At 47.7% G+C, this 25,470-nt stretch overlaps 1 protein-coding gene across 1 annotated transcript in view; it reads right to left on the bottom strand.

The window, feature by feature from the left end:
• The window catches only part of TEX11 (testis expressed 11), a 974,891-nt gene that overhangs the window by 197,286 nt on the left and 752,135 nt on the right, over nucleotides 1–25,470 (bottom strand). The window contains exon 22 of the mRNA XM_029607248.1: nucleotides 10,674–10,760. Within this exon, the coding sequence (XP_029463108.1) occupies nucleotides 10,674–10,760 (87 nt within the window). The remainder of the gene's footprint in view (nucleotides 1–10,673; nucleotides 10,761–25,470) is intronic.

The raw sequence follows: 25,470 nt of genomic DNA, 5'->3' as shown, positions 1-25,470 counted from the left end.
TAAATTTTCAAAACTCAGATTACAGAATAATCTCAAAACTTGAGATCTCAAAACTTAATCTCAAAACTAAAAACATGGCTCTTTAAACAAGCCTTCACTAAAGAGTGTGGAGGGTAGAGAATGAAAGTACAGGGTAATGCAGATGAGAATGAATTTACTCAATCCTACATTTAAGAAGTAATATTTCAAAGCGATAGTAACTCAATAATATACCTGGACTTGACCAACATTACTCAAATAATGATTTTATTTATGAAATTGTAACCGAACTTTATTGGCACCTGTTAGAATGTACGATATCCTACATTTACTTACCTTAATCTATGTGCCTATTTGTAAACCACTGCGATGGTATATAACTTAGCGACGGTATAGAAAAGTTTTTAAATAAATAAATAAATAAATAAATAAATAAATAAACAAACATTAGTAGAATGGGATCTATTTAATGTTTGGGCACTTGCCAGGTACTTGTGTATCCTGGATTGGACACCGTTGGAAACAGGATATTGGGTTTGATGGACCCTTAGTCTGGCGAAGTATGGCAATTTCTTATGTTCTTAAAGCATTTAAGTAGAATTTTGCAAGAGCCTGAAGTATGTGCAAACTAGCAGTGTTGTGCATAAGTGTGAAAGGAAAAAAGGAGCAGTTTAGGAACGTTTCAAGCTGGGGTATGGAAATTAATGCACAGGTTAGTGTTCTGTAACACACATTTGTTACCTAAATTGTCTGTATGCTAATAAAGTCACAGAAATGAAAATGCAGTTGTCTTTTGTCTATATTTTTGGGTGAGAGGTCTGGGTTAAATGGTGGGGAGTCAGGGTGAAGTGCTGGAGAGTCTGGGGGAACTGGTGATTTCAATGATACACACAAGAACATAAGAACATAAGAAATTGCCATGCTGGGTCAGACCAAGGGTCCATCAAGCCCAGCATCCTGTTTCCAACAGAGGCCAAAACCAGGCCACAAGAACCTGGCAATTACCCAAACACTAAGAAGAACCCATGCTACTGATGCAATTAATAGCAGTGGCTATTCCCTAAGTAAAATTGATTAATAGCCATTAATGGACTTCTCCTCCAAGAACTTATCCAAACCTTTTTTGAACCCAGCTACACTAACTGCACTAACCACCTCCTCTGGCAACAAATTCCAGAGCTTTATTGTGCGTTGAGTGAAAAAGAATTTTCTCCGATTAGTCTTAAATGTGTTACTTGCTAACTTCATGGAATGCCCCCTAGTCCTTCTATTATTCGAAAGTGTAAATAACCGAGTCACATCTACTCGTTCAAGACCTCTCATGATCTTATAAAGACCTCTATCATATCCCCCCTCAGCTGTCTCTTCTCCAAGCTGAACAGCCCTAACCGCTTCAGCCTTTCCTCATAAGTGCAGTATGCATATTTATTTTATAAACTACATGCCTCTGCATATAACTAAGGGTTCCTAGGTGCACTTATTACAATTAGTACGGACATAAAATATATGAGCATTAAGTAGAAAATAGAGAAACGAAGTCTTACTTGATTATTTCCTTTGCTTGACTCCTGCTACATCAGTCCAGACATGTAGGGTTTCTCCCCCCCCCCCCACTATCAGATAAAGTTAGAGGACATATCTTTTTCTCTGGCATCATCACTGGTACATGGTACAGCTCTAGCACAAAGCTATGGAAGAAACAACTTAACTGATTCAAACTCTTAAATCTGCCAAAACATTTCAATATGCTGAAACTTGTAAAAGAGCCTTCTCTTTAGTAGGAACACAATATGGAATGTACTGTCCCCACAGCTGAGGGTAACTATGGATATAAAACTATTTTGCAAACAGTTGAAAGCACATTTATTCATTGAGGATAACAGTAATGTTGATCTGGGCTAAGAACTCATAAGAAGGCAAATTGTTTTATGACAAATTTTAGGAAGTTGTAATTACCTTATGTTTTGTTTGTGTATTTACATTATATATGTACACAGCTTAGTTCAATATTATTTATTTGAGGTTTATAAGTTTTAAAAATAAATAAATACATATATATAACTTGAAACACTTAAAGGATCCTCCAAAGAAATGGTCCTTCCAAACTTTTCTTGGATTAATGAAGAGAATAAAAAAGGTAAAATGGAAGTGAATAGTAAATCTCTAGTTGCCTCTTAATCTCTGTAAACTGAAATACACTACTTCAAAAACTGCAAAGGCCCAACTTCCAGGAGGGTCCTGAACTGTGGAGCAAGAAAGGAAATCATCAAGTAAGACAATTTCTATTTCCTTATCATCCAGCTTGGAAAGTTCCCAAGCCCTATTAATCTGGGAGAGAGGAAGTTAGGGTCACCTTGAAAACACCAGTTGCAAAGACTGCTTCCTGTTGCATCTGTTGGTGCTAGATGGCTTCGCCCCGTTTGCCTCACCTTATTCATGACTCCTCCCGCTTACCTAGGAAAGATCTCTACCGCAGCGTCTATAAGCTGACCTCTCCGGCATCCCCGGAACGGCTATGGTGCAGCCTCCCGCCATTGCTCCTCCCAGGTACTTACTAGGGCAGTGATGGCTAACCTATGACACGCGTGTCAGAGGTGACACGCCGAGACTTTTTGCTGACACGCGCAGCATTTCGTGGACTATCGGGAATTTTTTTTTTTAATCGGCTGTGCCGAGCCTTTTTTTTTTTTAAATCTGCTGTGCTGACCCTTTAAAACTAGTTTTTTAGTATCCCCCCCCCCCCCCCCAATGCCCCCGGGCGCAGCGACAGGCAGATAGGCAGGGCCGCGGCCCGAAGAAAAAGATCACGTTTAAACGCGCTGATGCTCCTCCTCCTTCCTGCCTGTGCGGCCCCAGAAGTAAACATTGCCGGAGCCACGTGGGCTGGAAGGAGGTGAAGCATCGGCGCGTGCAGAAGAGGAGCAGCGCTTGCGTTTACGGGCAGCCGTGAATCCCAAATCACAGTGGCCCGAGAAGAGGAAGAGGCCTGGTAGCAGGACTGCCGCAGAGCCCATCCTGCGACGACCCGTGAAGAGGAGGCCCAGAGGTGAGAGAGAGGCTGAGGGTCTGTAGAGGGTAGGGATGTGAATCGTTGTTTAACGATTTAAAATATCGTCCGATATATTTTAAATCATCAAAAATCGTTAGAGCCGCGATACAATAACAATTCCCCCGATTTATCGTCAAAAAATCGTAAATCGGGGGAAGGGGGGCCGCAAGGGTGCCGGCCGTACGGCAACACGATTCGACTGCAGGAGGTCGTTCCGGACCCCGCTGGACTTTTGGCAAGTCTTGTGGGGGTCAGGAGGCCCCCCCTAAGCTGGCCAAAAGTCCCTGGGGGTCCAGCGGGGGTCCGGGAGCGATCTCCTACGCTCCTGCCGTCGGGGGACAAAAAAAACAAAATGGCGCCGGCGCTACCTTTGCCCTGTCATATGACAGGTCAAAGGTAGCGCCGGCGCCATTTCTACAACGCACAGGAGGTCTGAGAGTAAAAGATCACACCGGGACCCTTCCTCTGGACCCCAGGTAATTTAAGGCATTGGGGGGGGGGTTCGGGAGGGTGGGGGATTTATTTTAAAGGGTCGGGGTGGGTTTTAGGGTTGTTTTAGTGTGCCAGTTTTCCCGCCCTCCCCCTTCCCCCTTCCCCTCCCCCCCACTGGACCCCAGGTAATTTAAGGCATTTTACGGGGGTTCGGGAGGGTGGGGGATTTATTTTAAAGGGTCAGGGTGGGTTTTAGGGATGTTTTAGTGTGACGGTTTTCGATTTACACGATTTACACGATTTACACAATATTTAAAAAACCCAAACTGCGACGATCCGATTCCCTCCCCCTCCCAGCCGAAATCGATCGTTAAGACGATCGATCACACGATTCACATCTCTAGTGTATATATTGTTTTCCTATTTTAAAACAGAGAAAGAATATCCTTTTCTATAGAGGAGTAATCTAAGGAAATATTTCTTTACAGAGAAGGGAATGGATGCATGAAACAGCCTCTACATGAAGGTGGTGGAACCTAGGATAATATCATACTATTCTCAAAGCCATACTATTCTCAAAGGTTGATTATTGCAATGCTCTTCTGCTTGGTCTACCGGCCTCTTCTACCAAACCTCTGCAGATGCTGCAAAATGCTGCAGCCAGGATCCTCACAAACTCTCGCCGTATGGACCACATCACACCGATTCTGAAAATACTACACTGGCTACCCATCCACTACAGAATTCTCTTCAAGGCACTGACCATCATTCACAAAACCATATTTCAGCAATCCTCTCTCCAACTTCCCATACCCCTCAAACTACATTCCTCAGCAAGACCAACCAGATCCGCATACAGAGGCTCCCTCCAGGTTCCCCCTAGCAAATCCGCTATACACAACTACATTGAAAAACTGCTGGACCGCATCACTGGAATTCTCTCCCGCCAGATTTACGCCAGGAACATTGTCATATCACCTTCAGAAAAAAACTGAAAACATGGATGTTTGCCCAAGCATATCCATGAAGAAGTCTTATGGTAACCCACACGGACCAACACCCCTCGGTTGTGTCCTCTTTCCGCCTCACAAAGGAACTGTTATGCTAGAACTGCTTTCGCATTTAGGGGTAGATTTTCAAAAAGCGCGCCTTCGCGTACTTTTGTTGGCGCATCAGGCGCAAACAAAAGTACGCTGGATTTTAGTAGATACGCACGTAGCCGCGCGTATCCGCTAAAATCCTGGATCGGCGCGCGCAAGGCTGCCAATTTCGTGTGGCCGGTGCGCGCCGAGCCGCGCAGCCTGCCGCCATTCCCTCCAAGGCCGCTCCGAAATCGGAGCGGCCTCGGAGGGAACTCACTTTCGCCCTCCCCTCACCTTCCCCTTCCTTCCTCTATCTAACCCACCCCCCCGGCCCTATCTAGACCCCCCCCACCTTTGTCGGGGGATTTACGCCTCCTGGAGGGAGAAGTAAATCCCCGCGCGCCAGCAGGCCGCTAGCGCGCCGAGACGCGACCTGGGGCGGTTCCGGAGGGCGCGGCCACGCCCCCGGACCGCCCCGGGCCGAAACCATGCCCCCGGGCCCCGCCCCCAAAACGCCGTGCCGATCCGACATGCCCCCGACCCGCCCCCCTCGAAAAACCCCGGGACTTACGCAAGTCCCGGGGCTCTGTGCGCGCCAGTAGGCCTATGGAACATAGGCGCACCGGCGCGCAAGGCCCTGCTCGCGTAAATCCGGGCGGATTTACGCGAGCAGGGCTTTTAAAATCCGCCCCATAACTTGTCAAATCGACTCCACTATGTAAACTGTTTATAATTTTACCATGTAAGCAATTGCTCTCTGCTTACCTGCACTGCTCTCCAGTTAGAAATTGTTAATCTATCCCTTTTCTTCTAACGGCCTTGTTCTACATTCCCTGTTATAATGTAACTTTCGCTTTCTGTGTTAACTGGTTTACCCCCCCTAATTTACTGTAAACCGGTACGATAAGACTTGGTCTTGAGCATCAGTATATTAAAAGAACTTAAATAAATAAAAATATCTAAATTCAAGACAACATGAAGATAAGCACAGGAGAACTCAGGGAATGTAGAGAATGTAGAGCTGAGCAGTTGGTTTGGATGGGCAGAATAGATAGAGCGTATGGTCTTTTTCTGCCATCACATTTCTATGTTTATGAAGTCTCTGGTAAAGGTGTGATGTGTTTAGCTTAAGTCATTGTATTTTCGGAATTTTTGGTAAAAGCCATTAAGAGGCCTATATTTTAGTTTAGATTTTATGATTATGATTCCTTTGTATAGGGTTTATTAGACTTGTGTGGTCTTTCTGTATTAATCACTATGAGATTTCCTGTGATATTATGTATCTTTTCTTATAAGATAAGAGAAGCTGTGTGGATCATTATGTCAGCTAATCATGGGCAGTCTGAGATTTTAGCCTCTTAGGTTCCCTGTGTAGCCTGCCAGACAGACCAGGCTACATAAGCACCTGCATTTCTACTAGGTCTTCTACTTCGGTACTTGCAGCCTGTGAGACAGATCCAACTACTAGTATGATTCTGATGTTACAGCCAAATCTAAATATCCACCATTGCCAATAATAGTGAGCATCCCAGGATGCCTGCATAGCCTTCCAGACAGACCCAATTGTGGGGTCGATTTTAAAAGCAGTGCACATGCATCCATGTGCGTGCAGTTCCTGGCGTGCGCACATGGATGCCGATTTTATAACATGCCACACGCCGCCATGCACAAGTAATAAAATGTGATATCCGTGCGAACATCCACACACGCAGGGGGGGGGGAATTTTCTATAGTAATTTTCTATAGTATGTGCGGTGACAATCCACTCCAGTTAAAAAGCGGACTAGGAAGGAACTTTCCTTTACCCCTATCTACCCTTCCTCCCTTTTCCCCTCTCTGACTCCTAAACTAATCCTACCTAACCCCTTTTTATTTCAATACTTACTGCTCCCCCCATCCAGCCCCAGCTCCTGCCCCGCCCTTTTGTTCAGGCCCAGCACATCGGCACATATCAGGGGATACTCTCGTGGCTGGGCTGTTTAGAAAATGCGCGCAGCTCATACACGGCCCAATCATGCACATAACCGACTTTTTACGTGAGCAGTGCTTTTAAAATTAGCCCATATGCAAGCACCTGTGTTTCTGCTAGGACTTCTAGTTATTATAATAGTTGCATTCTTGCAGACAGACCCAACTGCTAGTTGATTCCATTATTGTGGCCTGTCAGACAAATCAGTCACTAGCAGCAGCAGCATTGTTAACAATGGACATGGGGGACCTGTGCCCTAAGTCTAAATATCAATGATGTGAGTCTTAGTCACCATGCTAATTTCATTTTTTCAGTTCCAGTTTACCCTGCTAGTAGGCTGCTGCTGCAGGCAGTACTGCACCATAAATTGTTGCTGCACTGCACTGCTTTGCTTGCTCTGGGATCACAGGCAGTCAGAAAGAGTCAAGACCACCTGTGCTCAACTGAGTTCCTGCTCCAACGTAGCTGAAAAGATGCAGCTGTTGCATTGCCCGGGCTCATGGCCAAACCTAAGGGGAGACTGCTACGTTTGGCTGGGCCGTGCAGCCAAAGAGAGATCCGTACCCTGAAGAGAGGAGACTGTCATGTCCGGCCCATGCAGTGTAGGATGGTAAACTACCCTGTTATCTGGGCTGCACGCCCAAAGAGAAGAGGCTGATGCTGCCTGCACATGCCAGGAAGAGAGATAGAATGCGAGTGTGCGTGTGTGTGTGTGTGCGTGTGCAAGACAGTGCATGTGAGAGCATATGGGAGACAGAGCTTGTGTGAGAGATACTGCATGAGCCCAAGGAGGAGGCTGCTGTTGCCTGTATTTCCAGAGTGAGAGACAGCAAGTGAGCCCTCGTTTGTGTGCTTTTCAATGGAAAATCAACTGTAATTTGTGAATATACATATGCAGGAGAACTAATAATACATTATTGTAATAATCATATCACTCTATTCAATCTTAGTATGTTTTTATTTCACATTTTATGCTTTTACTGTTTTAGCTTGTTTAGATAGTTCCTTAAAATTCATTATTATTTGTATTTAACTATAGATAGTTAGGTCTTATGTTTATGTTTACTTGCAGCCATTACTTTTAATGTATCTATTTATGAGTTTATTTTGGTATCTTAACAATTTTCAATGAGTTTTAGGTTTTACTTTTATGTTTTTTAGTAACCATTTTATGGACATGATTATTCTGACCGCGTTGGTTTGTAAATATTGTTTTATTTTTAATATGTTATGAACCGTTATGATGGATTGTCTTAGTGATGGTATATAAAACCTAACTAACTAACTAACTAACTAACTAACTAACTAAATAAATAAATATTCACCCCTGCTTTATCAATAATTTATATGTAAAACTAGCCGTTAAGCCTGTTAAAACGGGCGAGATTCCATCGTTCAGACCGGCACGGTTAGAGCCGCTCTGTTCTCCACAACTTCCCTTTTCCTTCCATCCCCTCCCACCTCCTCCACAACCCCTTCCCTCTCCCAGCCCTCCTCCACCACTCTTTTTTCTCTTCTCCAGAACTTCTTACCCTTCCCACTTGTTCAGTCATATCCTCTTCCCTTCTCCTTCCCCACTCACCTTCCCTTCCTTCCCCTTCTCCCCTCTCCCTCAGCCCTCCTCCACTCCCTCTTTTTCTCTACTCCACTTTACCCCTTCCCACTTACTCACATCCTCTTCCTTCCATCCCTTCTCATCTTCCCGTTCCTTCCCCTCCCACCTCAACCCTTTCCCTCTCCCTCAGCCCTCCTCCACTCCCTTTTTCTGTACTCCACTTTACCCTCCCCATTTACTCACATCCTCTTCCTTTTCCTCCCACCTCCTCCACAACCCCTTCCCTCTCCCTCAGCCCTCCTCCACGCCCTCTTTTTCTCTACTCCACTTTACCCTTCCCACTTACAGCCTCTTCCTTCCATCCCTTCTCATCTTCCCTATCCCTCCCACCTCCTCCACAACCCATTCCCTTTCCCTCAGCCCTCCTCCACTCCCTTTTTCTGTATTCCACAACTTTACCCTCCCCACTTACATCCTCTTCCTTCCCCTCCCCCTTCCTCCACAACCCTCCCCCTTCCTCTCAGCCCTCCTTCACTCCCTCTTCTTCTCTCTGGCCCGCCTGACACTTAACCGCCGCTGCTGCTCCTCCATTGGAGGTCTCCGGGGGGGTCTCTCTCTCTTGCGCGGGAAGAAGCAGCGGCGGCGGCACAGACACAGAAATGGGAAGTCTCCGGGGATCTCTCTCGCGCGCGCGCGCGCCGCTCCACCGGGCTCGGTGATGAGGCACGCGCGAGAGAGAGACTCCCGGAGACCTCCCATTTCTGTATCTGTGCCGCCGCGCTGCTTCTTCCCACGCGAGAGAGAGAGACCCCCCCCTGGAGACCTTCTGTGCTGCCGCTGCTGCTCCTCCTCACCGCTTCCAAGACAGCCGTCCGCTGGGCTCCCCTCTGACCGATGTGCTCTCACGCATGCGCAGTAGAGCTGCTCTCTACTGCGCATTTGCGGTACGTCAGTCAAGCTTCATTTATTAGGTTGATGACTAATGCATTTATTACAGTCTCCAATGCAGGTTTATCTAACAAAATACACAATCAAGAAGTAGATCTCAAAACCCCAAAAAACTCTTATAGAGCTTGGAAATTATACATTGACTGACAACTTCTTGTCAAATATTACCCCTAAGCTCTTACAATGAAGCTTGAACACTTAGGGCTGGATTTTAAAAAGGTTACACGCGCCGAGCCTATTTTCAAAAGGCCCAGCGACACGCATAAAACCCCGGGACGCGTGTAAGTCCCGGGGCTTTACTAAAGGGGCGGAAAGGGGGCAGGGCAGGGTCAGAGGCTCCAGGCACAGCGGCCATTCGCTGTTGTGCCAGGGATCGCGCGCTGGCAGTCGGCTGAAGTAAGTTTGGAAACAAAAACAACAAATCAAAAAAGGTAGTGGGTAAAGGGCGGGCGAGGTAGGAGAAAGGAAGGGAAGGTGGAGTGGGGGTAAGGGAAGTTCCCTCCGAGGCCTCTCTGATTACAGAACAGCCTCGGAGGGAACAGGGGAAGGCAGCGCGGCTCAGCACGCACAAGATGCACAATTGTGCACCCTCTTGTGTGCTTTGATCCCGGATTTAATAACATGCTCGAGCATGTTATAAAATCGGGCGTTCATGTGCGCGCGCTGGATAACGCACGCACATGTACGCCCACATGCAACCTTTTAAAATCTACCTGTTAGGGCTTTCGCTGTTGCAGGACCACATGTATGGAATGCCTTACCAAAGCACAATGCTCCATTTATTGTACAAAGGACATAAGAAAACATTACAAACTTATTTGTTTCTCAGGTTTATGAATCACCAGCACGAGCAGATTAATTTTATCCAGAGCTTTTATATCTCAGCTTTTCTCATCAGACTTTTTATTGCTTTTTATTGTTTTAACTATTATGTGTGAGGAAAATTGTAATACGCTTTGAATACAATATAGAAATGCAGAATATAAATCTTTTTAAATAAATAAAGTAACCTCATTTAATTGGAGAATAAACTCCACTTGTTTATCAATTTGTAAAACTTCTGTTTTTGTGGGTTTTACAGTTTATTAGCCTTTGTTCAAGAGTAGGTTAAAGGTAATCCTGCATTCACCCAAGAAACTTTTTCCTCAAGACACAAGAAACTTTTTCCTCAAGACACAAATTGTTGGATGTCATTTGCAAAATATAAAATATAAACCCATAATCCTCAATAATTCTACTAAGGTTTTAAATACTCATTAAAAAGTAGTAGCAATAAAATTGACCCCTGGGATACCTCACACTTGAGAAGGTAAAGTACAGAACTAAAATCCCATAAAATCTGTCTTTGGGTCCTCCACTTCAGAAAGCATAAGCACCAATCCAAAACACTGCCCCCTAAATCCATATTTGTCAATCTTTCCACTAAAATGACATGGTCAACCATGTCAAAAGCTGCACTGAAGTCGAACAGAACAAGGCAAGCTATGTAACTAATTTCTCCGTAATATGCTGATGCCTAAAACTAGATTGTCTTTGATGCACAGAGCCCACCAAGTCCGCAAACTCCCACAACTTAAGGGCAACAGCCATTTCAATAATCTTTGCTAAATATGGAATGTTAGAAGTAATGATAGAAGAGTTACTCTGAGCTTCACTCACCTATTTTCCTAAACCAATGTGCTTCACTGGTTCTTTTGTCCAGGCTCAGGCTCTCTTCTGCAAAGGGCTGAGCAAGTTTCTGATGCACTGCAGCAAGCATACATAATATTACAATTGTAATGCTCTAAAACAAGAACCTTAGGATAAAATGAATCATTTTTACAGTCTTCCTTATGTACACCAGGCTCTGAAAGGGATGCTTAATATAACAAAAAACATTTTCAACATTATGTATTAAAAGTCACATTTAAATTAACAATCCAGTTTATCAAAATATCATAATAGTAAGGACATTATAAGTATTTGCTTAAAAAATGTTTAACTTGCATTTTTCAAGCAAAGGAGAGCTGAGGACAATCTGTCTCATTTAGAATGTCACCCAGCTCACGGGATTTTTTTTTATATATATGTTTAAGAGGCTTTTTTCTTCACAGTTTTACTTACTTAAAGCTGCCCTCCTCAGTCCTGCCTATGACCCACCTTGTATAGTTCTTTTCGAACATGGCTTTGCAATTGTAATTCAAAGCCTTTAATTAGTTGTGTTGTTTAGACTAGAAATTCCAAGAAGCAGGGACTCACTTTGCACAGTGCTGCATCAATCTGGTATACAAATGATTATTAATAATAAGTAGACTCTGTTTTCTTACACAATGTGATAGATACTAGTTTTTTCTGCTGAATATGTTAAGGAACATAAGATGTGCTATACTGGGTTATACCAAAGGTCCATCAAGCCCAGTATCCTGTTTCCAACAGAGGTCAAGCCTGTTCACAAGTACCTAGCAGTATCCCAAGGGGTAGATAGATTATAAGCTGCTTATCCCAAGAATAAGCAGTGGATTTCTGCAGCTGTACCTTAATAATGGATAATGGACTTTTCCATGCCTTTTTTAAACAGAACATAAGAAATTGCCATACTGGGTCAGACCAAGGGTCCATCAAGTCCAGCATCCTGTTTCCAACAATGGTCAATCCAGGCCATAAGAACCTGGCAAGTACCCAAACACCAAGAAGATTGCATGCTACTGATGCCAGTAATAACAGAGGTCATTCCCTAAGTCAACTTGATTAATAGCAGTTAATGGACTTCTCCAAGAACTTATCCAAACCTTTTTTAAACCCAGCTACACTAACTGCACTAACCACATCCTCTGGCAACAAATTCCAGAGCTTAATTGTGCATTGAGTGAAAAAGGTTTTTCTCCGATTAGTCTTAAATGTGCTACTTGCTAACTTCATGGAGTGCCCCCTAGTCCTTCTATTATCCGAAAGTGTAAATAACCGATTCACATCTACTCATTCAAGACCTCTCATGATTTTAAAGACCTCTATCATATCCCCCCTCAGCCATCTCTTTTCCAAGCTGAACAGCCCTAACCTCTTCAGCCTTTCCTCATAGGGGAGCTTTTCCATCCCCTTTATCATTTTGGTTGCCCTTCTCTGTACCTTCTCCATCGCAACTCTATCTTTTTTGATGCTCATGCTGACGTCACATTGGGGGAGCAAAGTCGATTTCAAAATATTATTTTTTTTAATGAAATTTCACTGTATTACAGTCAGGGACCGTGCAAGCTTTTTTACTGCCCTGTGCGAACAATTATTGTGGTCCCCCCATACACACACTTCATTCACTCCCTGTCTCAGACCTGCCAAACAAAAGAAAATTATTATTTACCTGCTAATTTTCGTTCCTGTAGTACCATGGATCAGTCCAGACAGTGGGTTATGTCCCCAGTCCAGCAGATGGAGTCAGCACAAGCTTTGAGGGGGCGTATCCATATATACTACTACCCCCTCTGCAGGAGTTCAGTATCGAGTATATCAAAGCCCGAGTAGAAACCCCCGAAGGATCAAGTTTGTGGAAACAGATAATGAAAACAATTGTAACCGCAACAAGTAACTGCAAACATCCTACCAACTTGTAGGGAGCTGTGAAAAACAGCGAAAAGAAACAACTGTGAAGACACAGAACACTGCGAGCAAGAAGCAGCGCAGAGCTGAGCAGGATCAAGAACCCAAACGCGGTGGGCGTCTGGACTGATCCATGGTACTACAGGAACGAAAATTAGCAGGTAAATAATAATTTTCTTTTCCCTGTACGTACCTGGATCAGTCCAGACAGTGGGATGTACCCAAGCTTCCCTAAATCGGGTGGGGTCCTGCGAGGCCTGCTCGGAGAACCTGCTCGCCAAAGTGTCCAGAGACCGAAGAGGCGAGGTGCAGACGATAGTGCCTCGAGAACGTGTGTAACGATTTCCAGGTGGCTGCCCTACAAATTTCCTGCGAGGATACCGAGCGAACCTCCGCCCAGGAAGCCGCCTGAGAACGTGTAGAATGCGCTACGATTCCGGGTGGGGGAGTCCGACCCGCCCCAATGTAAGAAGCAGCAATGCCGGCCTTCAGCCATCTGGCAATGGTAGTCTTCGAGGCCTGAGACCCCTTCTTAGGACCGGCCCAGAGTACAAAGAGATGGTCAGAGGTTCGGAACTCATTTGTAGCCTCCAGATAGAGGCGCAGAGTGCGCTTGACATTCAAGAGACGGAGAGACTTCGGCTCTGAGGAAGAGAAGGACAGCAACTCCACCGTCTGGTTCACATGGAATGCAGAAACCACCTTCGGAAGGAAGGAGGGAACGGTGCGAAGCGAAACTCCAGAGTCGGAGAAACGGAGATAGGGCTCTCTACACAACAGAGCCTGCATCTCCGAGATGCGTCGAGCGGAACAGATGGTCACAAGAAATACAGTCTTGAGAGTGAGATCCTTTATCGTTGCGCTGCGCAGCGGCTCGAACGGTGGTCCCGACAGGGAGCAAAGCACAAGGTTAAGACTCCAGGAGGGACAAGGGTCCCGTAACGGAGGACGCATATGCTTGACACCCTTGAGAAAACGAGCAATGTCAGGATGCTGTAGAAGAGAGCCCCCATCGCTCAACAGCGAACCAAGGGCGGCCACCTGAACCCGTAGTGAATTATAGGTGAGCCCTTTTTCCACCCCCGCCTGTAGAAACTGAAGGATCTGAGGTACAGAAGCCTTAGCGGGTCTCGTGGCCTGGCTGGTACACCACAGCTCGAACACCTTCCAGACTCGAACATAGGCCGATGTCTTTCGTGCCCGCAATAGCGTGGATACTACTGCCTCCAGGTAGCCCCGACGCCGGAGGCGGTGCCTCTCAAAAGCCAGGCTGCAAGACAGAAGAATTCTGCCTGCTCGAAAAATACCAGGCCCTGATGTAGGAGCTGGGGGAGGTGCCCCAGCCTGATTGGCCTGTCGATCACCAGCTGTAGCAGGTCCGCAAACCAGGGTCGCCTGGGCCATTCTGGGGTGACGAAAACCACGGTCCCCTGATGGCTTTCTATTCTGCGGAGCATCCTGCCCACCAGGGGCCATGGTGGAAAAGAAAGATATGGCGGCCACGGGAGGACCAGGGCATCCACTCCCTCCGCGCTCTCTCCGGCGACTGAAGAAGCGTGGAGCCTTGGCGTTGAGAGCGGACGCCATCAGATCCAAGTGGGGGGCCCCCCACCGATGGACGAGAAGTTGCATTGCTTTGTCGGAGAGAGACCACTCTCCGGGTCCAGCAGTTGACGACTGAGGAAGTCCGCCTGGACGTTGTCCACACCGGCGACGTGCGAGGCCGCTAGCCGGACGAGATGACGCTCCGCCCATTGCATCAGCAGCGCCGCCTCGAGCGCGACCTGCGGGCTGCGCGTGCCTCCTTGTCGGTTGATGTAGACCACGGTGGTAGCGTTGTCCGATAGGATTCTGACTTCTCGGTTCCGAAGAAGCGGGAGGAAATGTCGCAGAGCTAGCCGGACCGCTCTGGTTTCCAGACGGTTGATTGACCACTTCGCCTCCACCGTGGACCACATCCCCTGCGTGGCGCTTCGATCGCAGACTGCACCCCAACCTGCTAGACTGGCATAGGTGGTCACCACCACCCAATTTGGCAGATCGAGGGACATGCCACGGGCCAGGTTCGGCGGATCCAACCACCAGCCCAGACTGTCCCTGGCATTCTGTGGGAGCGGGAGAATCATCTGATAGTCCTGCAATACTGGTTTCCAACGGGAGAAGAGCGCCCACTGTAAGGTCCTGAGGTGCGCGAAAGCCCAAGGTACAAGGTCGATGGTGGACCCCATCACTCCCAGGAGTTGCAGGTAGTCCCAGGAGGTGGGCTCTGGTAACGCAGAGAACCGTCGTGTGTGATCCCGCAAGGATTGAGCTTTGTCCTGGCGCAGAAAAACTTTGCCCAGTAGGGTGTCGAAGGTCGCCCCCAAAAAAAACCCAAGCGTTGCGAGGGCATGAGGGAGCTCTTGGAGAAGTTCACTACCCATCCCAGGGAATGTAGAAACCGTACTACTCGAGTCACCACTGAGCGTCCATGATCGAATGACTTCGCCCGGAGGAGCCAATCGTCCAGATAAGGATGAACCAGGATGCCCTCCTTCCGGAGAGCTGCCGCCACAACTACCATGATCTTGGTGAAAGTGTGCAGCGCCGGCGCCAATCCAAACGCGAGAGCCGTGAACTGAAAATGCTGGTCCAGAATTTTGAAACGAAGGAAACTGTGGTGGTCCGGGCGGATGGGAATGTGCAGGTAGGCCTCCGTTAAGTCCAGGGAGGCGAGGAACTCCCCCCGATGCACCGCCGCAATCACTGACCGGAGCGTTTCCATGCGGAACCGAACGACTCGAAGGGATTTGTTGACTTCCTTGAGGACTAGGATAGGCCGGAAGGAACCGTCCTTCTTTGGTACGACGAAATAGATGGAATAGTGGCCCGAGCCCACCTCTCCAAAGGGCACGGGCGCAATAGCGCCTATCTCCCGGAGTCTGTCCAGAGTCAGCTGCACCGCTCCTCTCTTGAGGTCCGAGCCACAGGGGGAAAAGATGAACCTTCCCTGCGGGGGGCGGACAAATTCCAATGCGTAGCCGTGTTTTATGGTATCCAGGACCCACTGGTCCGAGGTGATCCGTGCCCACTCCGCTTAGAAATACGTTAGTCGGTCCCCAATCCTGGGGACAGGGGAGTGGGCGAGACTGGCATCATTGTGAAGACTTGGTATAGGGGTTCCCGGTTCCGGGAGTAGTGCGTGCGGGCCGATGCCCGCGGAAGGCGCGCAACCAGGGCTGAGACCTGGGGGCGGATGGCCGGGAGCCCGTCTGTCTGTAGCCCCTGTAGCGCCGTTGCGCTCTGGCTCTGGTCCGAGAAGAAGAAAACGCTCTGGATGGTCGAAACCTATCCTCCGGCAGCCGATGAACAGCATTCTCCCCCAGGGACTTGATGATCTGGTCCAAATTCTCCCCGAAGAGGAACTTGCCCCTGAAGGGAAGAGAGCCCAGACTGGACTTAGAGGACGTATCAGACGCCCAATTGCGTAGCCACAGTAGTCGTCATGCTGCCACTACCGAAACCATGGATCTTGTGAGGAGCCGAAAAAGGTCGTACGAGGCGTCCGCCCCATACGCCACTGCGGCTTCTAGCCGATCTGCCTGGGCAGCCTCATCGGACGGCAGGTTCTGAGACGTGAGGAGTTGTTGCACCCAAAGGAGACTAGCCCGCTGGGCAAGCGAACTGCACATCACCGCCCGCATACCCAGAGCGGAGACCTCGAAAACCCGCTTAAGGAAAACTTCCAACTTACGATCCTGTGTGTCCTGCAACGCCGCACCTCCCGTCACTGGGATAGTCGTCCTCTTCGTGACCGCCGACACTGCGGAGTCCACCTTTGGGACCTTGATGAGGTCCAGAAAATCTTCGGGGAGCGGGTACAGCTTTTCCATAGCCCGGCTGCTCTTCAGGGAGGCCTCCGGGGTGTCCCATTCCCTGGTGAGAAGTTGTAAAAACGAGTCATGAATGGGAAGAGCCCGAGCCCTCGGCCGGAGTGCCGCCAGGACAGGATCTCCCTTCCTTGAAGAAGTGATGACAGCGGGAGCTACTGGGGCAGGCGGGTCTGATGGCGGATCCAAATCTAATTCTTGGATGATCTGCGGGATGAGGTCGTCCAGCTCTTCCCTTTGGAAGAGGCGTAGGGTACGCGGATCATCCCCCTCCTGTGTGCCGTCCCCTTGTCCCCCGTCCGGGAGGTCAAGTCCATGTCCCGCTGGGTCTGGCACCGCCCCCACTGCCGCGGGCGTGGATCGGACCCGGGTAGGAAGGCGGGAGGCCCCCACTCCCGGAGGGTCGGGGGGGGCCGGCGTCGAGGGCGACATCCGAGGGATCTTAGGAGGGGGGGGGGGGGGGTCCCACAGGTGCTTCCAGCCCCTGCAGATAAGCGGTATGCATGAGCAGGATAAACTCCGGAGAGAACCCCGGCCTGCTCGGGTGCGCTTCGGGGGCGGCGTGGTTCCTGCTCCCTGGCTCTGGGTGCTTGGTTCCTGCACCAAAATCGGGGGAACACCCCCGCTGGTAGAGTCCTCCAGGGATCCGTTCTCCCTCATGGCCTCCAGGGATCAGTGCCCCCTCGTGGCCTGCACCTCAGGGCGCTCAGAATGTAAAATGGCCGCCGTTTCCGCCAAAAATGGCGGAGTGGCCGGCCCGCACCGCCCGGGCAAAAAAGAGAAATCAGTCAGGGACTGTGAGGTACCTTCCCCCCCGGGAAGGCATCGTGCACAGATGCCCTCCCGGGAAATCCGGGACCCCGGGTCTCCGCAGGCCGCACAGCGGGACGGCCGCGGCATCGGGATCGCTGCAGGAGAAAAGAAAAAGCCACGGGGGGGGGGGGGCCACGCGCACAAAGGCGCCGCTGCGGGGGGGCCCGGTCGGCCCGCACTGCCCGTTGTCTGAAAATAGAGGAGGGTGCCGCGGGGGGGGGGCCTTCCTGGCCACACGACCCGCCCCAGACATCTTTCCCTAAATGGCTCAGCAGCCCATGAGGAGCTGTAAAATGGCCGCGGGTGAGGGAGTAAAGAGCAAAGAGGCCGGCTCCACCGGCTTTCGCGGGCACCGGGGGCTGAGCTGTAAAGGAAAAAACTACAAAGGAAAAACAAACTTACCCCTGGCTGCAACGAGAAATAAACAGCAAGGCCGCAGAGAAGAGACAAGGAAGATAAGCCACTCCCCAGAAGTTGAAAGAACTCTGCCTTTTTTTTTTTTTTTTTTTTTTAAACTTAATACAAACTTGATACAAACTTGATCCACAGAAAAAGACAACAACAAGCCATAATCAAGCAAGAAAGTGAAGGAAAAGGAGGGGAAGCCTGATTCCCCTACTCGCATCTGCTGGAGTCAGAAGATACTGAACTCCTGCAGAGGGGGTAGTAGTATATATGGATACGCCCCCTCAAAGCTTGTGCTGACTCCATCTGCTGGATTGGGGACATAACCCACTGTCTGGACTGATCCAGGTACGTACAGGGAAAAGCCCAGTTCCTTCCCGAGACCTAAACTTTAAACACTGTCACCTCTCTACCCTTCGGGTCTTCAACTCCTTCCCTGGAACCCATTGCTGGTGCAAGAGTACTAGGTACCCTAGGCAAATCTTATACCTTTGCACCCCCATCTCCTGCTCTTGCCACATAAACAATTAAAAATTATGCATTTATAATAGATTTTACATGAAAAAGAATATTCAAAGTACAGTCTTCTGCGGTAAAAAAAATCACAACAATTATTTGCATGCCTTCTTTGGTGCCAACCAGAAATCCCTAAGACACTTGGAACCCATATGTCATTAAGGCTACTGTTTGAGTGGAGGACTAGCCTAGTGGTTAAAACAGTGGGCTAGGATCTAGAAAACCAGGGTTTGAATCCTTCTTTAGCTCCTTGTGAACTTGGGCAAATCACTTTACTCTCCATTGCCTCAGGTACAAACTTAGATTGTAAGCTCTCTGGGGATAGGGAAATACCTACAGTACCTAAATGTAATCCTCTTTGAAGCACTGAATAAAGTGTGAAAAGAGAAATATAAATTTAATGCATGTTAGGTGTGGGCTTAACTCCCAGAAAGCCATGAGCAAATTAAAATATAATAAACCTCCCACACCAAAACAGCGCTGTCAGCACTGAAAAAGCAAATGTTGCTTACCTGTAACAGGTGTTCTCACAGGACAGCCAGATGTTAGTCCTCACATATGGGTGACATCACAGGATGGAGCCCAATCACGGAATGCTTTTGTCAAAGTTTCCAGAACTTTGACTGGCCCTACTGGGCATGCCCAGCATGGCACTAACCCTGCAGCCAGCAAGGGTCCCCCTTCAGTCTTGTTTAAAAGCTACAGGCAGTGCCGAAAAATAAAATAACAAAATGTTATGAACCCAACACCGCGGGGAGGTGGGCGGGTTTTGTGAGGACTAACATCCTGCTGTCCTGTGAGAACACCTGTTACAGGTAAGAAACATTTGCTTTCTCACAGGACAAGCAAGATGGTAGTCCTCACATATGGGTGAGTACCAAGCTGAGGATGTCCGAGAAATGCACCAAATGTACTCATGTGTGCAAAGCACTAGGACTGGGATAAAATTTGGTTGAAGACATCCTGAACCCTAACAGGCAGGCGGAAGGGTGTTGATACATCACGTTGTAAACAGGTTGCGAAGGACAGACTGGCCGAAGATGGAATCTTGTCTTCCGGCTTTGTCAAAGCAATAGTGGGCTGCAAAGGTGTGGAGAGAACTCCAAGTGGCAGCCCTACAAATGTCAGGAAGCGGCACCGATCATAGGTGAGCTACTGAAGTCGCCATGGCCCTCACAGAGTGTGCTTTAACATGGTCTTGAATAGAGATGTGAATCGGAACCGGAATCGGTTCGGATTCCAGTTCCAATTCACATGTGGGTTTTTTTCCATCGGGCCCGATCGCGGTTTTGTTTATCGGCTGCACCCTAGCCGATAAACAAAAATCCCACCCCGACCCTTTAAAACTAAACCCTTTGCTTCCTCCACCCTCCCGACCCCCCGCCAAAAACATTTTACAGGTACCTGGTGGTCCAGTGGGGGTCCCGGGAACGATCTCCCGCTCTCGGGCCGTCTGCTGCCACTAATAAAAATGGCGCCGATGGCCCTTTGCCCTTACCATGTGACAGGGTATCCAAGCCATTGGCCAGCCCCTGTCACATGGAGGGAGCACTGGATGGCCGGCGTCATCTTTAAAAATGGGGGGGGAAGCAAACGGATTAGTTTTAAAGGGTCGGGGTGGGTTTAGGGGTTATTTTTGTGTGCTGTTGTTCCCGCCCTCCCCCAAAACGATAAGAGAACCCCCACGATCAATATCGTGGGGTTTTCCTATCGTTTCGGGGGAGCCCCCAATTTCTGACGATTTTGAAAATATCGACGATATTTTCAATCGTCCGAAGCCCGATTCACATCCCTAGGCTTGAAATGGAATGCCTGCTTGCTGATAGCAAAAGGATATGTGATCCGCCAACCAGGAGGAGAGAGTCTGTTTATCCACAGTCTTCCCTAACTTGTTAGGATGGAAAGAGACAAACAATTGAGTGCTTTCCCTGTGGGCAGCTGTACAGTCTAAGTAGAATGCTAGAGCCCGTTTACAGTCAAGAGTATGCAGAGCCTGTTCTCCTGGATTGGAATGGGTAGTATGATGGATTGATTTAGATGAAAATCCGAAACTACCTTGGGTAAGAATTTAGGGTGAGTGCGGAGTACTGCCCGGTCCTGCAGAAGTTTAGTGTAAGGCGGATAGGTAACTAGAGCCTGCAATTCACTAACTCTGCGAGCTGAAGTGATTGCCAAAAGGAAAGTGAAAAGGCTTGAATGGTGGTTTCATGAGCCGACCCAAAACCAGGTTAAGGTCCCAAGAAGGGGCCGGAGGATGCAGTGGAGGCTTGAGGTGAAGCAAGCCTTTCAGAAACATGTTACAAGGGGTTGTACTAATATAGGAACATCCCCGACACCTTTATGGAAGGCGGCTACCGCACTGACATGCATTCTGATAGAAGACGTTTTTAGACCTGACTCTGACAAGTGCCAGAGATAGTCCAAAAACTTCGTGATTGGACAAGTAAAGGGGTCAAGGGACTGAGAAGAGCACCATGATGTAAACCTTTTCCATTTGTAAGAGTAAGATTTTCTCATGGAAGGCTTCCGTGAAGCAATCAAGACATGGGAAACTGTTTCAGAAAGGTTAAGTGGCTGAAGGATTAACCTTTCAACATCCATGCCGTCAGGGACAAGGCTTGAAGATTGGGGTGGTGGAGGCACCTGTCGTTTTGAGTGATCAGAAGCGGGTCTTTTCCCAAGGGAATGTGCCTGCGAATGGAGAGATCCTGAAGTATTGGAAACCACACTTGGTGTGGCCAGTGAGGTGCTATCAGGATCATGGTTCCCTTGTCCTGTTGTAACTTCATGAGAGTCTTCGAGAGAAGAGGAAGTGGAGGGAATGCATAAAGTAGACCGGTTGCCCACGAGAGGGAGAATGCGTCTCTGAGTTGAGAGTGTTTGCTGCGAATGAGAGAGCAGAAGTTCTCTACTTTGCGGTTTTGAGGAGACGCAAAGAGGTCTATTTGAGGATATCCCCATTGTCGGAAGATGGAGTTCGCTACTGAGGGGTTGAGAGACCACTCGTGTGGTTGAAAGATGCGACTCAACTTGTCTGCCAACACATTGTCCACTCCCAGCAACCAGGTGGCCCTGAGGCACATCGAATGGGAGAGAGCTTCCGCCCATATCTGTGTAGCTTCCTAACATAGAAGGAAGGAGCCCGTGCCTCCCTGTTTATTGATGTACCACATGGCCACCTGGTTGTCTGTCTGGATCAGGACAACTTGATTTGAGAGGTGATCCTGAATTGCCCTGAGAGCATATCTGATTGCTTGAAGCTCCAGGAAATTTATTTGGTGTTTGGCTTCCTCTGGAGACCAAGATCCTTGTGTCTGCAGATTGGCCACATGGGCACCCCAGCCGAGGTTGGAAGCATCGGTGGTGAGAGTTAATTGAGGGTCTGGAGCCTAAAAGGGCAAGCCTCGGAGATTGTTCTGATTTCTTCACCAGGCAAGAGACTGATGGAGTGAGTCGGTTGCGTGGACAATGGCCAACATGGGCTGAATGCTTTGAGTCCATTGTGTCCGTAGAATCCACTGCATGACTCTCATGGCCAAACGGGCCATTGGTGTGACTTGCACTGAGGACGCCATGTGTCCCAGGAGGCTGAGAAAGTGGCGTGTAGTCGCGGAGTGCTGAGACTGCAGCTGGTGCGCAAGAGACATGAGAGTGAGAGTTCGCTGTCGAGGTAGAAAAGCCTTTGCCTGCAAGGTGTCCAAGTCTGCCCCAATGAACGACAAGGTTTGAGATGGGACTAAAGAGGATTTTTCATAATTGACGAGAAATCCTAATGAAATTAGAGTGTGTAAGGTTAGATTGAGGGATGACAGAGCAGTTTGCTGAATGGGAGCCCTGATCAACCAATCATCTAGATAGGGGAAGACGTGAACACCCTGAGTCTTTAGGAAGGCTGCAACTACTACGAGGCATTTCGTGAAGACTCGTGGTGCAGACACTAGGCCGAATGGAAGCACTCGGTACTGGTAGTACTTGAGGCCTACTAGAAACCTCAGGTATTTGCGATAGGATGGAGTTATCGCAATATGAGTGTATGCGTCCTGGAGGTCAAGAGAGCAGAGCCAGTCTCTTCTTTGTAGAAGAGGAAGAAGCGAGCCTAAGGTTACCATCTTGAACTTCTCTCGCTGGAGGTATTTGTTGAGGGCCTGTAGGTCCAGAATAGGATGAACACCTCCTAATTATTTGAGGATTAGAAAGTACCGGGAATAGAATCCTAGGCCGTGCTGAGAGTAGGGTACGGGTTCTATTGCCTTGGACTGGAGAAGGAAGGAGACCTCCTGATCCAGAAAGATGGAGTGATCGGATGTTCTCGAGGTGGAGAGTTCGGTGGCACGGAGAGAAAGTTCAGATGGTAACCTTGATAAGGGGAATGGAACAACTCCCCTATGAGGAAAGACTAAAGAGGTTAGGACTTTTCAGCTTGGAGAAGAGACGACTGAGGGGGGATATGATAGAGGTGTTTAAAATCATGAGAGGTCTAGAACGGGTAGATGTGAATCTGTTATTTACTCTTTCGGATAGTAGAAAGACTAGTTCTTTTTTACTCAACGCACAATTAAGCTCTGGAATTTGTTGCCAGAGAATGTGGTTAGTGCAGTTGGTATAGCTGTGTTTAAAAAAGGATTGGATAAGTTCTTGGAGGAGAAGTCCATTACCTGCTATTAAGTTCACTTAGAGAATAGCCACTGCCATTAGCAATGGTTACATGGAATAGACTTAGTTTTTGGGTACTTGCCAGGTTCTTATGGCCTGGATTGGCCACTGTTGGAAACAGGATGCTGGCTTGATGGACCCTTGGTCTGACCCAGTATGGCATTTCTTATGTTCTTATGTTCTTATAGGGATGGAGGTTATTTCCTTGGGAGCATCCAGGAATTGAAGCAACTCCATCACCTGATGTCTATCATCCTGTTCAGTCTGTAATTGGAAGGGAACCAATTCAGACATTTCCTTCACAAATTGTATAAAGGAAAGGTCCTCTGGAGGAGAACGCTTTCTATGTTCGATAGGTCCTGAAGCAGGACCTATCGAGACTGGGCTTTTTGAAAAGGTCTTGTGGAACGGGATCTGGCTAGTGGTGGGTAGGACTTATTCGGGCAGAAGAATGACTTTTTAGAGTCCTTTCGGAAGGGCTTTTTGAAAAGTAGTCAGAAGGTATCAGAGAGAGCTGTCTGAGAGTCTCATGATGGTCCTTAAGTTCCGCCACCGTCCATTGAATCTGTTCTCCAAACAGATTATCTCCTACACAGGGTAAGTCAGATAACCAGTCTTGTACCTCAGGGTGAAGGTCGGAAGACTTGAGCCAGGCCCATCTCCTTGCCGAAATAGCTGCTGCAAATACTCTAGTAGCAGTATCAAAGATATCATAGGATGATCTGATCTCGTGCTTGCCTGCCTCAAACCCTTTGTTTACTAGGGTTTGGAGTTGCTCTTGAAATTGCTAAGGCAGTGAGTCTGTTAAATCTTGTATCTGCTTGAAAATGACCCTATTATATTGGGTCATATAGATCTGATAAGAGGCAATTCGGGAGATGAGCATTGATCCTTGGAAGATACGGCGACCAATGGCATCTTGAAACTTCTGTTCCTTGCCAGGAGGAAAAGAAGTGTGAGGTTTTGATCTTTTTGCTCTTTTCTGTGTGGATTCTACCACTACAGATTGGTGATCCATTTGAGGTTTTTGAAAACCTGGAGCTGACTGCACCAAATAGGTAATGTCAGCTTTTCTGTGGACTGGAGCAATGGAGCCAGGATGTTCCCAGTTCTTCTTGAGGAGATCCAGAAGAACCAGATGGTATCCAGTGGCTCATTGGTCTTAGGGGTATGATTCTCACTTTGGGTGCAAGAGGTCCTGGGTTCAACTCCCAGATGAGCCCTTTGATTTCTGCTCACAGGGAAACCCGGGTGGCGGAGAGCAGAAACCTCTGCTGGCTGGAAGGAGTGGCAAACCCTGTACTAGTCAAGCTTTAGAACAAAGAGGAAAGCTGACAGTCGCTCAGCAGCGCATGGTTCGGAGAGAGGTATCTTTAAAGGATACTAATGATACATTAGAATTAGGACATCCCGACAGTGAGATTCCAATAATTAGAAAAGTAGTCCAAGTGCCTGTAACTAAAAACTCACCTGAGCTAAAAAATTCTAACTTATCCCTATCAATTAAAAAGCAGAATAAAAATACAAACAAAAAACAAACTTTGAAATGTTTGTATGCTAATGCCAGAAGTCTAAGAAATAAGATGGGAGAATTAGAATGTATAGCAGTAAATGATGACATAGACTTAATTGGCATCTCAGAGATATGGTAGAAAGAGGATAACCAATGGGACAGTGCTATACCGGGGTACAAATTATATCGCAATGACAGAGAGGAGCAGTCGGGAGGAGGTGTGGCGCTTTATGTCCGGGATGGCATAGAGTCCAACAGGATAAACATCCTGCATGAGACTAAATACAAAATTGAATCTTTATGGGTATAAATCCCTTGTGTGTCAGGGAAGACTACAGTGATAGAGGTATACTACCGTCAAGATGGTGAGATGGACAGTGAAATGCTAAGAGAAATTAGGGAAGCTAACCAAATTGGTAGTGCAGTAATAATGGGAGACTTCAATTACCCCAATATAGACTGGGGAAATGTATCATCGGGTCACACTAGAGAGATACGTTCCTGGATGGAATAAATGATAGCTTTATGAGAGCAATTGTTTCAGGAACCGACGAGAGAGGGAGCAATTTTAGATCTAATTCTCAGTGGAGCACAGGACTTGGTGAGAGAGGTAACGGTGGTGGGGCCGCTTGGCAATAGTGATCATAATATGATCAAATTGATTTAATGACTGGAAAAGGAACAGTGTGCAAATCCAAGGCTCTCGTGCTAAACTTTCAAAAGGGAAACTTTGATAAAATGAGAAAAATTGTTAGAAAAAAACTGAAAGGAGCAGCTACAAAAGTAAAAAATGTCCAAGAGACGTGGTCATTGTTAAAAAATACCATTCTAGAAGCACAGTCCAGATGTATTCCACACAAGAAAGGTGGAAAGAAGGCAAAACGATTAACGGCATGGTTAAAAGGGGAGGTGAAAGAAGCTATTTTAGCCAAAAGATCTTCATTCAAAAATTGGAAGAAGGATCCAACAGAGAGAAAATAGGATAAAGCATAAACATTGGCAAGTTAAATGTAAGACATTGATAAGACAGGCTAAGAGAGAATTTGAAAAGAAGTTGGCTGTAGAGGCAAAACTCACAGTAAAAACTTTTTAAAATATATCCGAAGCAGAAAGCCTG

This window comes from Rhinatrema bivittatum, chromosome 6 (genome assembly GCF_901001135.1).
Source record: "Rhinatrema bivittatum chromosome 6, aRhiBiv1.1, whole genome shotgun sequence".
Lineage (NCBI taxonomy): Eukaryota > Metazoa > Chordata > Amphibia > Gymnophiona > Rhinatrematidae > Rhinatrema > Rhinatrema bivittatum.
This window is presented reverse-complemented; position numbering and strand designations above follow the sequence as displayed.